The 14328-nt window shown below is 54.5% G+C and overlaps 1 protein-coding gene across 2 annotated transcripts; it reads right to left on the reverse strand.

Moving 5' to 3' along the window:
- Positions 1-1268: 1268 nt before the first annotated feature.
- NOL6 (nucleolar protein 6) lies at positions 1269-12838 on the reverse strand. Of its 2 annotated transcripts, none has more exons than XM_082842057.1 (26): positions 12713-12838; positions 11450-11650; positions 11245-11361; positions 9620-9799; positions 9112-9280; positions 8761-8895; positions 8520-8674; positions 8313-8433; positions 8049-8107; positions 7865-7966; positions 7547-7662; positions 7199-7376; positions 6919-7041; positions 6219-6367; positions 5992-6067; positions 5612-5752; positions 5350-5467; positions 5114-5268; positions 4859-5022; positions 4313-4465; positions 4001-4098; positions 3082-3206; positions 2872-2961; positions 2312-2506; positions 2094-2195; positions 1269-1918 (listed from the first exon to the last, which is right to left on the reverse strand). In XM_082842057.1, exons 1-26 carry the CDS (start codon positions 12764-12766, stop codon positions 1769-1771), a joined length of 3426 nt encoding a protein of 1141 aa, XP_082698183.1. In that variant the 5' UTR covers positions 12767-12838; the 3' UTR covers positions 1269-1768. The 2 variants fall into 2 exon arrangements, with proteins under 2 accessions (XP_082698183.1, XP_082698182.1); XM_082842056.1 differs by having other exon boundaries at positions 8520-8679; positions 8757-8895.
- Between the last annotated feature and the right edge of the window lie 1490 nt (positions 12839-14328).

A 14328-nucleotide genomic window follows, 5' to 3' on the forward strand; every position in this document is an offset into this window, starting at 1 on the left:
ACAGCCAATCAGTGTATTCCCTATACTAATTTCAACCCCAGGCCAAGCTGTCCCATGACAGTGACAGGCAGGGACTGGCATAGGTTCACAAAGACTAACAGAATTGGGACAAAATTGGAAACCAGAGTTCCCATGTGTGGCTAAGCATCTTGAGGATGAAGCCAGATAGCCAGACCTCCAAGTCCCTCTACAAACAAGCCCCCACCTGCAGCTGAACTTGACCTCATTCAGAAAATGATAATGAGGAAAAGCAGGTACTTCATAGGGCTGGTATATAATCAATTTCCTTATGTAAGATATGGAAAATAACAAAGGGTATCTTATTAGGCAGGCACTCAATAAACCTTTTTTTTTTTTTTGGCTGCATTGCATGGCTTGAGTGATTTTAGTTCCTCAACCAGGGATTGAACCTGGGCCCTCAGCTGTGAGAGTGTGGAATCCTAACCATTGGACTGCCAAGCAATTCCCAACATCAACTTTTTAATTCTCAGGCCTTTCACCATCAAAACCCTACCCATTCTAGGCAGAGATCACAAATCATGATTCTCTTTTCCTTGAAGTCTTCTGGTGGCCTGCCCTGTCCTCCATCTGCCTGGGCCAGGTGCCCCTTCTGCACACACCTGTATCCTACTTGGGCAGAGCACTGTACTAGGTGCCATGAAATCTGTTCAAATATGTTTCCTGCCCTCAAAGAGCTGACATGTAGGAGACAAGGTCAAAACCATGCAGAAAAGGCAGACAAGCCAATAACATAGGGAAATTAGATGATTTAATTTTAAATCACCGTTTAAAACAAGGGAGTTCACGCCACTGTACGTGACTGCAAAGAGAAATGAACAGGCAGTAATTGCTCTAATGTTTCAGAGGAGAGAAAGCGCACCTTAGGCTGAGGGCGAGGAAGCGCTTAAGGAGGAGTCACTGTTTGAGCTGAGTCTGGAAAAAGCCAGGATTAGGGAGAGGCTGCTGCAAAGGGGGTGTGGAGCAGACTGAAAGGAATCAGCACCCCCTCCCCCAGGGCACTGGGAGCTCCTGGAGAGCAGGTCTTGGGTCCCACTCACCTCTGCACCACCACTGCAGGAGCACAGAGCCTGAGGGGGTCAGACACCAGAGGCCAGGGCAGCAATCAGTGCTTTCTGCATCTCTCCTGGATGGGGGACCACCAGTCCCCCTCACCCCTTCACCCACCCAGCCCCTTCCTGTCCTCTGTGCTTTTCCATGTCCCCACCCCGGGATGCAGTGGAACCAACCCAGGAGGGCATTGTGCCCCTTCAATGCGGTGTATTCATCCCACGTAGCCCCCTCTCCACTGCTCAGTGCTGGTGCTCTGTGACTCTCAGGCAGTGCCACACCTTCTCTGAGCCCCATTTAAAAGGCCTGACGATGCACCGAAGGGCATACTGAGGTTGAGGCACACATCCTGGCAGAGGGGTGGGGACAGAGCCTCAGCCCTGGGCACACAGCCTCTTCTCCGGGCTTCTGGGAGCAGCCTGGGAAGGAAAAAATAAAAAAGGCCCAGGCCAGGCTGACAAGTAGATGGATCTCCTGGGTTCATTCAGGGGACTCCACAGGACACCATGGCCCCTGCCCCAATGCTGGGGCATCAGACAGAAAATTGGGACAGGGCTTTGTTGGGGATGATTCAGCATGCTCGGGCCAGCAAGCCCTCCTTGGACGGTCCACATGCAGCAAGGGTGGTCACGGCATTGACATCTTGCTCCAGAGGTCTGCAGTCCTGTTGTCCATCTACAGCTTGCTCCTGGGCTGGAGGTCACACGGTCCACCTCTCACTTCGGGCCTCCACAGCCTGGACTAGGCCTTCGCCCAGGATGGCAAAGTCCTCCAGGATGGCTTCTGCATTGGGCACCATCACCAGCTCCCCACCTTGAGACACCACCATGCGCCCCTTTGTGTTGGAGGCCTGAGAGAATCAGAGAAATGTAGATGGAGGTGTCACGAGAGGCACACGCAGAGACACCAAAACACACGTTTCACACCTGCCACCGGGTCACTAGTGGAACCACACACAGACACACATGCCCATGTGGAACACATGTACACACTCAGGAACAGACAACTGTCCCCAGCCAGCTCACCTTTAACGGCTGGGGCTGGAAGCTGGTGGGCTTCCAGAGGACACCGATCACCTTTCCGCCATGCTGGTCATAGAAGAAAAGGGCCAGGTCCCCAAAGGCCTCCTAGGAAAGGGCAGGACAGAGACAAGATTACAGGTGGACACCTGAGAGCCACCCCCACGGCCCCAGCTCCACCTGGATGTCCCCTCCCCAGGGTCAGTCAGCCCTTGAGGACCTACCCTGAGCTGCGCCAGGTAGAGCTGAGGAGGATCGTAGCCCAGCACGGGCATCAAGGAGGAAGGCCCCGGCTCACTAAGCAGGCCCCGGCAGAAGGAGGCAGCTGGCGAGTCCACAGCCTGGCGGTGCCGGGGGATGTGGCGGGGAGACAGGTGGATCAGCACGTCGTACATGTCCAACGGTGGCCGGAACACTGTCTGAGGAGGGGTAGTGCCCACTTGGGAGCTGGGAACTGGACCACAAACCCCTCCACATGCCCACTCTGGCTCCCCCCTTCCCTTTTGTCTGACCCGCCCACTATGGGCCCAAATGCTCATTTGAAGGCAGGAACAACAAGACCCAGTTGGTGGCAGCTTGGGTCCCCAGGAGGAGAGCAGGGTAGAAGTGTGAAGCCAGGGCCCCGATTCTCTTTCAGGCTCCCCCACTGCCAGGCGCCGTGGGCAGCTGCAACGCCTTCTCTGGATTCAGTCTCACCAGACAGGGGCCCCTAGAGCTCCAGACTTCCATGGTTCAAAGGCAGAGTCCCCAGAGCCCCTGGAGTCAGTCTGGGCCTGGGGCTTACCCTGATGTCCCCAGGACCCTGGGGATCCATTAGCTGCTTCTCTAGGACAGGCAAGGCCTCGGCTGCCAGGACCATGAGCTGGTGTAGGATCTGGGGGACACATACGTCAGAAAGGTCACACCTGACCACAGGTCTCTCATAGCTCAGGCTGGGCCTGCTTTTTCCTTGGGGGAGAAAACCACACATTTGGGAGCAGGAATGAAATTAAACCTGGGGCGAGGGTCCATCCTGTGTCCATACAGAGCTTTTGCGATCCTGGGGGGTAATGATGACCATGACGGGAAGTTTTGTCCGGGTTGCCAGGAAGACACTGCGGATCTCCACCTGCTCCTCCGCTGCGGAGGAGAGGGGGTCTTGGGTCAGCCTACTCCTCCCCCCAGACACCCTCTACTGCCCTGGGTCCTCCTACTGTACACTTAGCAGCTGCCCATCACAGGGATTTTCCAACATCCCCCAAATGGCAAAAGCGATGAAAGGGACACCGCATCTGCCTCAACTGGGCAGGGTGTTAAACTCCCAGCCTGGGACCAGAAGCAGAATTTTCCGCTGCCTGGCACCCTAGTCTGCTTTCTGGGCCTGCACAAGCTGAGGCCTGCCCCTGGCCCCTTCCTACCCTGGGCTCCCACACACCTGGGGAATTAGAAAGCTGATACCTTCCTCTCTGCTGGGACCAGAAGCTCCTCATATTACAACCAGAAATCATCACTCACCACCCCCCCCCGCCACCGACCCCGGACCCAAGAGGTCTGGGCATGTATTCTAGCCTGAACCGTTCCCTGCTCCCCACCGTAAGACTTCTCACCTGGTGTTCAGAGCCCCTCTTCCTCTCTCCTCTTCCCTTCACAGCCCCCCAGGTAGCCTGCTTACCATCCCCAGTCCGCTGTGTTTCTGATCATCACGTGGGCAAACCATATCTCTACAGTCTTGGAGCTCCCTAAAGGCTTGATTTGGTCCTCTTCCTCCTTAATAATTCCCTACCCCCAGGCAGTCAGGGTCAGGAATGGATATCCGGGATAGGGGAGGCAGAGAGAAAACCTAACAGACTGACAGGGAAAACCCTTGCCTGCCCTATTGTACAATCCACAAAGGGTAGTTCTTGCACTAGTCCGACCCTGATCCTACCACTTACCAGTGAGCTCATTATTGAGGTTGACAATTAGGGGGTTGTTCTTCCAATCAAAGGTTGATATCAGGAAAAGGAACCGAAGGAAGCCCACCTGGGGGGAGCTGAGAGGAAGGGGTAAGCAAAGCATCTGGGCCAGTCACACATGCCCAGGCCCCCCGCGGCCCAGAGAGCCTAGGCCCCCCTGGTGTGGATTGCAGGGGTTAGAACCCCTTCTGTCCCTTGGTTCAGCCACCTCTCCCATGTGGACTGAAGCACGGGGGATGAAAGCTGGCCCCAGTGGAACTTCCTGGCTAGGGGAAAGGTGGAGGGAATCACCTGGGAGGGGTGAAGGGCTCAGGGTGCAGGAAAAGGGCAGCAGCCACCAGGTCCAGGCTCTCATCCGTGAGCTCCTCACCTAGGAGCTGGGCGCGCACCCACCGCTTGGCCAGCCGAGCCACACCCGAGAAGGCTGGGTGCTGCTGCTGGAGTCTGCAGGGAGAGGAGGGTAGTGACCATGACAGTGAGGCCCTCAGGGCCCAAGAACAGTGTTTCAGCCCTGCTGCTGCTACTTACTCAACTTTACCCAACACTAGTTTCTGTGCTAATGCATTACACATATCATCTCACATCTTCCTAATTAGTACCCCAAGAGGTTGGTCCTAGCATGATTCCCATTTTACAGGTGAGAAAAATAAGGTTGAGGGGAGGGGGAATCCTGCCCAAGGGACACAGCCAGTGAAGTGGCAGGGCCAGGGTTCTGGCACTTGCCTGACTCCAGAACTCATCTCTCCAACCGGCCTTCCAGCGAGACAGATGGCCAGGAGAGCAGAATGGGGCCAGGAAAGGGTCTACGGACATAAGAGCCTGTGGGGGTGGCCATACCCATGCAAGGTGCTGGTGAGCAGGGGCAACTGCCTAGTGTCCCTCTCAAGGCGGAGGGAGGCGGGAGTGTCCCTCAAGGAGATGATCCCCTCGGGGCTCCGCATCTCCCTCAGGATCTGGGGCTCCCGCTGATAGGCCACACGAATCCGGAACACAAACCCATCCTGTTGGAAGAGGGGATGGCATGGGAGGCGGGCCACCCTGACACCCCTGTCCCCTCCCTCCCTGGGTATCCCTGCCCTGCACCAGCCGAACCTTGAGGACATCGGTGTGCGTGGCTGTGGCGCGGCACTGCAGCCCATGCTGCTGCGTCAGCAGCTCTGCCAGGCGCAGCTGGAAGGCAGCCCGGACCCTCCGTATGGCCTCAGCATCCTGCGGCCACTGCCCACTGCCCTCCAGGTGACATACCACTGTGGAGAAGAGTGAGAGGCCTCAGCCTGCGGCCTGGGGTGAGAACAGTCCCTCTCACCCCCTCGCAAGAGCTCCCTCACCAGTCATGGGCTCCACGTAGGCTGGACAGGGCTTGTCAGGCCGGGGCAACAGTGAGGCCCGCTCTTGCAGCTGTTCATAGAAGGAGTAGGCTGGCCGGACTGCGGTTGGTGGGAACACCTATGGAAGAAGGGGGGCTGAGGAAGAGGCCTGGGACTGGGAGGGAGTGCCCAGAGTCAAGAAGCTGGAAGGGAGAATACCGGGTGAGTGGAGCAGAGGTGGGTGTCACGAAGCAGAAAGAGCTCCCTGCCCCTTGCGCCTCACCTCAGTGTAGCGCAGCACTGGGTGAGCTCCCTGCACGGCAGACACGGTCAGCGGCAGACCTTCCAGTCCCCACAGCAAGCGACTGAGGTCATCATAGCAACGCACCGCAGCTGCCAGGGCCTCCTCACCTGTGCTGGAGGTCTGAGAGGGAAAAGAAAGACAGGAGGGCACGACCTTTCAGAAGAGCCCCACCACCTGGGATACAGCCATGGCTCAGGCTGCTGCTGCAGAGCCAGGGAGTCCCCTGCTGGACGCTCTGGGAAGTGCAGCCTGGCTAAGATGGGGCTCTCCACCCCCATCCCCACCCCCAAATCCAGCCACACAGGCTGCTTACTCTACAGTCCCTAGCCTTAACCCAAGCCCTGAAGCAGGGCCCTTACCTCTTTCAGGCTTTGAATCAGTGCATCCAGGAGGCCCCCCGTATAGTGGACACAGGTATCTGGGATGTCAGCATGGCTGGAAAAGGGGCACAGGCACAGTGTGGGCACTGGGGGCCATGCCGAGAGCTACTGGATGTGGGCTGCTCACCCCAAAATCTTGGGCCAGACCCTCCTAAAAGGCTCCCCAGCCCATGGCTGCCTCCTGGCATTCAGATGCTAACACTCACAGCGTTAAGAGATGAGTGACCACCTGGTGGGGAATAAGGCGCTTCTGGGCCATAGAGGCTGCCTCCCAGACCACAGCTTCCCGAATGGCTCCATCCTGGAAACGCCGAAGCTCGGAGCGAGATCCCCAGAACTGGCGGAAGTCAGCAGCCTGGGAAGAGGAAAGGGGTAGTGGTAGAGATCAACAAAGAAGGGCTCTGTCAGAAATCTCCCAACAGGGGACTTCCCTGGTGGTCCAGCGATAAAGAATCCGCCGTACAAGGCAGGGGATGTGGGTTCAGTCCCTGGTCGGGGAAATAAGATGCCACATGCCGCGGGGCAACTAAGCCCGCGTGCCACAACTACAGAGCTCACGTACCTCAACGAGAGAGCCTGCGTGCCGCAAACTACAGAGCCCATGCACCCTGGAGCCTGAACGCCACAACTAGGGAGAAAAATCCCACACGCCACAACTAGAGAGAAGCCCGTGAACCACAATGAAAGATCCTGCATGCCTCAACAAAGATCCCGCGTGCCGCAACTAAGAACCAATGCGGCCAAAAATAAACTAACTAAATAGATAATAAATAAATCTTGCAAAAAAGAGAAAAAAGAAAGAAGTCTCCTGACAGGCCTCAATCCAGGTGGCATGAGGACAGTCCACTCCACTCCTTCCAATGCAAGACAGGACCAAATCACCCCTCAGACTCCAGGGCTCCTCACCTCAGGCTGGTCAGCCTCTGGACCCAGCTCAAGAACACTGGTCAGCCCCTCAGGCCGGAGGAGCAATCCCAGGGTCAGGATCCCGGAGTCTCTGTGTTTCGGTGGATCCTGGCTGATGTCCCACTGTAGGATGTAGAAAGGCTGAGCTCAATCCAAGCATCCCACAGCTTGGTCTGGAAACCCACTTTCTAGTGAGAGGGATGGTGTGTCTTTTGTATCTCTTGGGACCCTGGGTCCACCCGCCTCGGTCCCACAAACTCCCCAACCAACACCATCTCACCTCTGAGACTGGGGGCCGAGAGTGGGCCAGCAGGTGCAGCCGGGACCCCAGGCCCTGCTCCAGAAGGGTGGTTAGTGGGCCCAAAGCAGCTGAGACATAGTCCCCACCATGATCCTGCAGCTCTGGCCACAGCTTTAGTCGGTGACACGCTGCCTGCAGGCGACTCAGTGGACGGAGACTGGGGGGGCAGAGAGGGACAATGAGGGGGAATCAGGTACTGCTGGTCCCAAGTATCACCACCCCCACCCCCAGGATGATCTATCTGAGCACTTGCCTGAGGACCTTTGCCCCATCACTAGCCCCAGGGATACAGGACTCACTGGCATATCCTGGCACCCCGAAACTTACTGCAGTATGTGGTCAAAAGCCCGGACCATAGGTTTGGGAGTCATCAACAGCAGCTGGAACCCATCGTCAGCTTTGCTGTCCAGCAACACCATAGACAGCCGTGCCTCGTGCTGCACCTGGGGCCACAGAGTAAGGAGGGAACTCCTGCGTGAGACCACCAGCACTGCACCCCTCCCCTTACGGAACACAGGGCCCAGACCCAGAGACGTGCCTGACCAAAGGTCTCTGGAGAGGAGTTTCTGGGGTTCTGGTGCTGGCAGAAGGGACAGGGTCTGGGCTGGGACATCTGGGGAAGCCAGGAGTGGGCGACACCTGTACCTGGTGGCAAGTGGAGGCAGTGACATCAGCACAGAGGTTGAGACGGCCTGAGGAGTCCAGGAAGACAACAGGGAAGGCCTGGTGGAAGTCAGCCAGGGCCGGCTGGGAGGGGGAGAGAGAAGCCAGTCAGGGCTGGGCCTTAACTTCAGGATGCCTTGCCCAGACTCAGCACTGCCCTACTCACCAGGGAGGGATCTGAGCTGAAGCACAAACTGATCCCGTTGACCGTCAGATCTGTACTGGCTGAAATGAGCCAGAGAAGGTGGGTGTGTCAGAAGGTATCCCCCTCCCTAGGGACCCAGCCCTCGTGACACCCACCCTCCGGACAGGTGGCTGCAACTGCCTGCCTCTGGGATTCGGTTTGCTCCTCTGTCTGAGGACCAGAGACCGAATGATCCCTGATGGGTATGAGTGGGGCCCTTGGCCTTTCCGAGTCCAGCCGCCTCACCCAGAAACTGCAAGGTGCTTCTCAGGACCTGGTAGCCGCTCATGGTGGTATGGATCTTGTGTGTAGACACCAGGAAGGCAACCAGCATGGAGACAAGGAACCCACTGAATCCTCCCAGGCCCTGAGGGGGAGACGGAGGGAAAGGCCGGAGCTCAGAGCCAACCCACCACTCAGTGAGGCAGGGAAGCTGGGCCAGTCCCCATTCACCTTGTCCAGTTCCCGCTGCCGCAGCCAGACCTTCAGAAGTGCCACACCATCCTTCAGCCCCGAGGCTGAGCCCAGCACGGTTGATAGCAGCTGCGCATGGGACTCAAGGGCTGTGTCCTGCAGGACCCATGTGTTATAGTGGGGGGTGGGGGGCTCTGGGCTACCTGTGGGAGGAAAGGGGAAGTCGTGAGAGGAGAAGTCCCCGCAAGACCCTTCCCTCCAACTCCACCTTGATACTCACCATCCCCTGAAGGACTCTGCCCTTGGTACCAGGCAGTCCGCACATTGTTCTTGGACGGCAGCAGGCGGCACGGGCGGAAGAAGTCAGGTGGAGGGCATGGATGCAGACGGACAGTGACCAGACGCTCATCCTTCCCTGGGGGTAGATGGGAGATGCTGAGACCCTGCAGCCCCCTGGAGTCGGAGGAGCCCCTGTACCACCCACACCGCCCCCGCTCCCCATTTGAGGGCCTTACACCTTTCCCCTCCAACTTGAGGCCCAAGCTTCTCACCGTGGACTTGAGGCCCTAGTTCCTCCCCCACTGGATTTGTCACCCCATGCGGTGCCCTCCACCCAGTATATGCCTCCCACCATGCGGCCGCAGCAGCAGCGAGGGTTTCAGGTGGCAGCCATTGGTGTAGGAAAAGCGAACACTGCCAAAGAGTGGGTCTTGGGACAGGTGGTGAGCCAAGTGGGCCAGGTAGAGGGCACGCTTGCGGAAGTAGCGCTGGTTCAGCCCATCCTTGTCCTGTAGGATCTCCTGGAGGGGGTCAGGAGAAGAGAGAGATGGCCAGTCACTTAAGTCCTTGTTGTTGGAGAACTTGGGGGCTGAGATGAAGCCAAGGTCAAAGCTTGGCAACCCCATCTGCTGGCCTGGATGCTTAAGCCACGGCTAGCAATACCACAACTCAGATGAGGAAGACAAAGTTCCAAATGGCAAATCTAAGCTCCCTCAGGACAACTGCAGTGGTCTGTTCTTTGGATTTAGAATTCAGATTTCAATGCCCCGGCAAGCGAGAGGTGGGAAAAAGAGAGGGATCGAGGGATTTGTAGGTGGTGAAATGGCAGACCTCTCCCTTCCCCAGACTCTGAACCTCACCCTGGGCATGGTCAATGCCACATCCACATTGATGTCCGGCCGGATGCAGGTGCCCAGAAGGTAACTGCCCACAACAGTGACCTGGGCTGGGGGCAGGAAGCGGAAACAGCCCTTCACAGTATAGGGCACTTGGTGGAGGGGGACTCGAACCCCATCACGGAGCCATGCCTGGTTGGTCAGCTGTGGGGACAGAGACAGTGACACGTATTAATTTGACTGCCTTCCTAACATGTCCCCTTGATGTCTAGTAGACATCTCAAATTCAACATGTCAAAATGTTTGAAACCAAACTTCTGATCTTCCTGTAAACATGTCTTCCCCATTAAGACAACTCCATACTAGCTGCTCAAGCTAAAAACATTTAAATCATCTTGACTCATCTCTGTTAAGAACACCCATTTCACTTTCAAAAGGTATCCAGACACTGACCACTTCTCTACTCTACCCTAGTCCGAGCCATTTTCAGTGGATCATTGTACAATAGGTTTCTAACTAGTCTCCTTGATTTCACCTTTGTCCCCCTCCATTCTACTTTTTTTTTTTTTTTTTTGTGGTACGCGGGCCTCTCACTGTTGTGGTCTCTCCCGTTGCAGAGCACAGGCTCTGGACGCGCAGGCTCAGCGGCCGTGGCTCACGGCCCAGCCGCTCCGCGGCATGTGGGATCTTCCCAGACCGGCATGTGGGATCTTCCCGGACCGGGGCACGAACCCGTGCCCCTGCATCGGCAGGCGGACTCTCAACCACTGCGCTACCAGGGAAGCCCCCTCCATTCTACTTTTAACGCAAAAATCTGGGTGAACTTTTTAATACTGAAGTTCGATCACAAACAAAATGCCTGCAGTTATTCCCCATCTTATCCAGAGCAACAGCCAAAGTCCTTGTTTTGGTGCACAAGGCCCTGCATGATATGCCCCCCTCCTCCATAACCTTTCTGAACTTACCTCCTTCTATCTTCCCCTCATTCTTTCCAAGGAATGTACCAGACCTATTCTTTTTTTTAAATTTTTTAGTTTAACTTTATTTTTTTATACAGCAGTTTCTTTTTAGTTATCCATCTTATATATATTAGTGTATATATGTCAATCCCAATCTCCCAACTCATCATACCAGACCTATTCTTGCCTTTGAACCTTTGTGTTGGCTATTTTCCCTTCCTGGAATCCCTTCCCTTCCCTTCCCTTCCTTAGATATCTATATACCTGACTCACTTCCTTCACACAAATGTCACTTCAATAAGGCCTACCTCAACCACGCTACTTAAAGTTGCCAAACCCTCTCACCCTCTGATATTCCCATAATCCCCTTACCTTGTTCTTCTTCCTTTTTCCATAGTACTTACCACCATCTAACACTGCCATACAGTTTACTTGTCATGTTCATTATCTATCGTCCATAAGTCTAATACTAGAACATAGGCTGCTTTGTTCACTGATGTACCCTAAGAACACAACTACTGCAAGGCACCTAAGTGTTCGCTAAATGAATGAACACATAATTGACTGCACTCCTAGCTGAGACTCCTGTCAGTGAGAATGAGCTCCCTAGCACCCCATCCCCTTCAGAGAATAACAAGGCCCCTAAGGACCTCTTCTGGGCTTTCCAGTTCCCTCCACTACCTGCCTTACCTCTGTCTCAGGGGTTGAGGGCACCCTCATGATCCGCTGGTTGACCTTCTGTAGGAAAGCATCAATCCGCTCTTTCTTCTTCTCTGACAGCCTCACTTCCTTCAGTAGCTCCTCTACCTGTAAGAAGTGGCAGGGGTGAGTAGTACCTCAGCCTCAGTGTCTCAGGCCCACCTCTCTAACCCAATTCCCAACCACCCAATGGTACCTGTAAACGAAGCAAGCTGGAATGGAACAGACTCTCAGTCTCCCGAAGGCGATTCAGCTCCTCATTGGTAGGCTCCTTGTACAGTTCTGCCCGGCTGAGCTTCACGGGCTGCAGGAGGCCCTCCACTGGAGAACCAGAACGCTTCTTTGAGGATTCCTTCTTCCCCTCCTTGCCTATGCCTTCCAGAGCTGACGCCATCACCTGTGGCCAATGAGAGGGAGAACCCAGGGTGACATCACAGATATCTAGCGTCCACTGCCTGACGTGCCACCATGACAGGATGTGGGTAAAGGCTTTACCTGCTCCTGGGCTCTCTTGAATAGGAGTCAGATTGTGTAAAACTCAGAATAACTTTTACTTAAAAGAACATTACTGAGCTCTATGCTGAAATCTCCCTGAGTTGAGGGTTCCCCATCTACCTGACAGCACAAGTTGCTAGGGGTAGTAGCTGACTGGGCCATGCACCAAGCAATGCCTCAGGTCCTTGTAAGTACCAGGAGCTTCCTCTTCTGCTGGGTTAATCCTGGGACTTTGCAAATGCCATCTCCACTCTTGCTCTATCCAAATCCTGCCAGGTTACACACACACACACACACACACACCCTGCCCCAGCAAGCCCTGACTATAAACTATATAAGTACACATTAAGTGCTCAATGATGGAAGAGCCTACTGACTCTGAAGGACACACTCAGTGAAATCATCCAATCCTCACAATAATCCTAGCAGAAAACGGACACCCGAACGAAGCCCAGTGAGCTAGAGGTTCCAGTTGGTATGCCTAAACTGTGAGCAGGCTTCGAACCCTGGGCTGCAGGATCCCAAACCTTCTCCCCTACAGCCCTGGGCCCCGCCCCCCTCCACGATCCCACACCCTGGAGAGCCTTACTGTAGCGCTCCAGGAGCGCCACCACGTGGAGAGCACAAAACTAGACACAGGAGGAAAGAAGATCCCGTCCAACCTCCAGGAGGACTTCGTCAAGAAAAAGACCCAAGCCGCAGAAGGGGGTGGGGTTTTTTTCAGTTTCAAGGTGTAGAGCTAGCAAACAGAGAGAAGCTCAATTGTCTTTACTATTTCCATCCGGATAATGCCAAGTTCCATCTCCCTTAGCAAGCTCTGATTGTCTCGGTACCCTGGGCTGGAAGCATCAGGGGAAATGGGGCTCTTCCAGAAGGGACCGTTCTCGTGCCCTCGCTAGAGAACTATTAGGTTCTGCCATCTCCGACACGTTGCGCATTCCTTCCTCCCAGATGGCTCACCCACCTCCGGCTCCCCGGCAGTTCCGCGATGCTGCGCTCCCTTATGTGAGGGGCCCATCCCTCCCGTACTGCTCCCGCACTTCGGGTTTAAAGTCCACTTGCTCTGCACAACTTCTTCCCACGTTGACAGAAATGCCCAAACCGCGGCAGATATGCAGCCCAGAGCGGCAGCTTTGCTGCGGAGAGCGGAAGCTAGCCTCGTGGCACAGGACTCCACCCAGTTCAAGAGCCATAGGGTGAGTGCCCGACGAGTCGCTTGTCATTGGTTTCTGTCACTCTCCGGGGCCGCCCATTATGGGGGAGGGGCCAAATAGGGTTTTCCGATTTACGGCCTCCTTGCGACGCCAGGCCTGAAGCATGCTCGTAACTTGGCGGTCGCTTCCTTTTCCTCACTTCCTCCGTTTGGGTCGAAAGGGAAAGGGCGGGGCTAGATTGGGCCCTCTGGGGAGGGTTTGCTTACTTAACGCCAGTGAGTCCTTTTCTTTTCTCATCTTATCAATTAACCAATCTTGTCAGTTCCACTTCCAAAGTATATCTTGAGTTTATTCACTGTACTCTGTATTTACTGCGGAGTTTGGTGCGCATCACATCATCTTGTGCCTAGAATAATGTAACAGCTTTTTTCAGTTTATTACATTTTCCAAGTCTACTGAAGCGTTGCTATAATATTATGATGAACGCCCATATACCCTTCACCTACCCACCATAACTTAGTGTTGATGTTTTACCAAATTTGTTTCGTCTTTATGGTTTTTTTTTAGAAGCCTGAGATTTATTTGTTTAATATTTATTTATTTATTTGGCTGCATCGGGTCTTAGTTGTGGCAGGCGGGATCTTCCTTGCGGCATGTGGGATCTTTGTGGCGCGCAGGCTATCTAGTTGTGGCGTGCAGGCTCTAGGGCACACGGGCTCAGTAGCTGCGTGGCACGTGGGCTTAGTTGCCCCATGGCATGTGGGATCTTAGTTCCCTGACCAGGGGTCGAACCCACGTCCCCTGCATTGGAAGGCAGATTCTCAACTACTGGACCACTGGGGAAGTCCCTGTGTATTTATGTTTTATTATTTTTCATAAACATTTGAGAATCAATGGTTCTTAAAAACCATGCCTAAGTACTTTGGCCTGTGTCTACCAAGAATAAGGACTATCTCTTATGTAGTCATAATTCAATTATAAAATTCAGGAAATTTAACCTTGATTCAATGCCATTATATAAAGTCCATAGTCAAATTTTGCAATTATCCCAATAACCTTACATAGTAGCGTTTTATTTCGCAGTGCAAGATCAGGCATCTATTTAGTCATCATGTTTCTTTTCTCTCTCTTAATCTGGAACATTTTCTTAGCTCTCCCTTTTTTGTTTTTTGTGAGGTTTTTTTGTTGTTGTGGGGGTTTTTTTTGTTTTTGTTGTTGTTTTTGTGGTACACGAGCCTCTCACTGTTGTGGCCTCTCCCATTGCAGAGCACAGGCTCTGGACGCACAGGCTCATGGCTCATGGGCCCAGCCGCTCTGCGGCATGTGGGATCTTCCCGGACCGGGGCACGAACCCACATCCCCTGCATTGGCAGGTGGACTCTCAACCACTGCGCCACCAGGGAAGCCCTGTTGTTGGTTTTTTTGA

This window comes from Leucopleurus acutus (genome assembly GCF_964270905.1).
Source record: "Leucopleurus acutus genome assembly, chromosome: 7".
NCBI classification, from domain to species: Eukaryota; Metazoa; Chordata; class Mammalia; order Artiodactyla; family Delphinidae; genus Leucopleurus; species Leucopleurus acutus.

Coding starts and splice junctions, on each gene's coding strand:
- NOL6 (XM_082842056.1), bottom strand. CDS start 12,766: ATGGGCCCCTCACATAAGGGAGCGCAGCATCGCGGAACTGCCGGGGAG. Junction 8,108..8,312: donor AAGCACCTTGCAGTTTCTGG/GTGAGGCGGCTG, acceptor GGCTCATTTCAG/CCAGTACAGATCTGACGGTC. Junction 2,507..2,871: donor AGGGTCCTGGGGACATCAGG/GTAAGCCCCAGG, acceptor ACCCCTCCTCAG/ACAGTGTTCCGGCCACCGTT.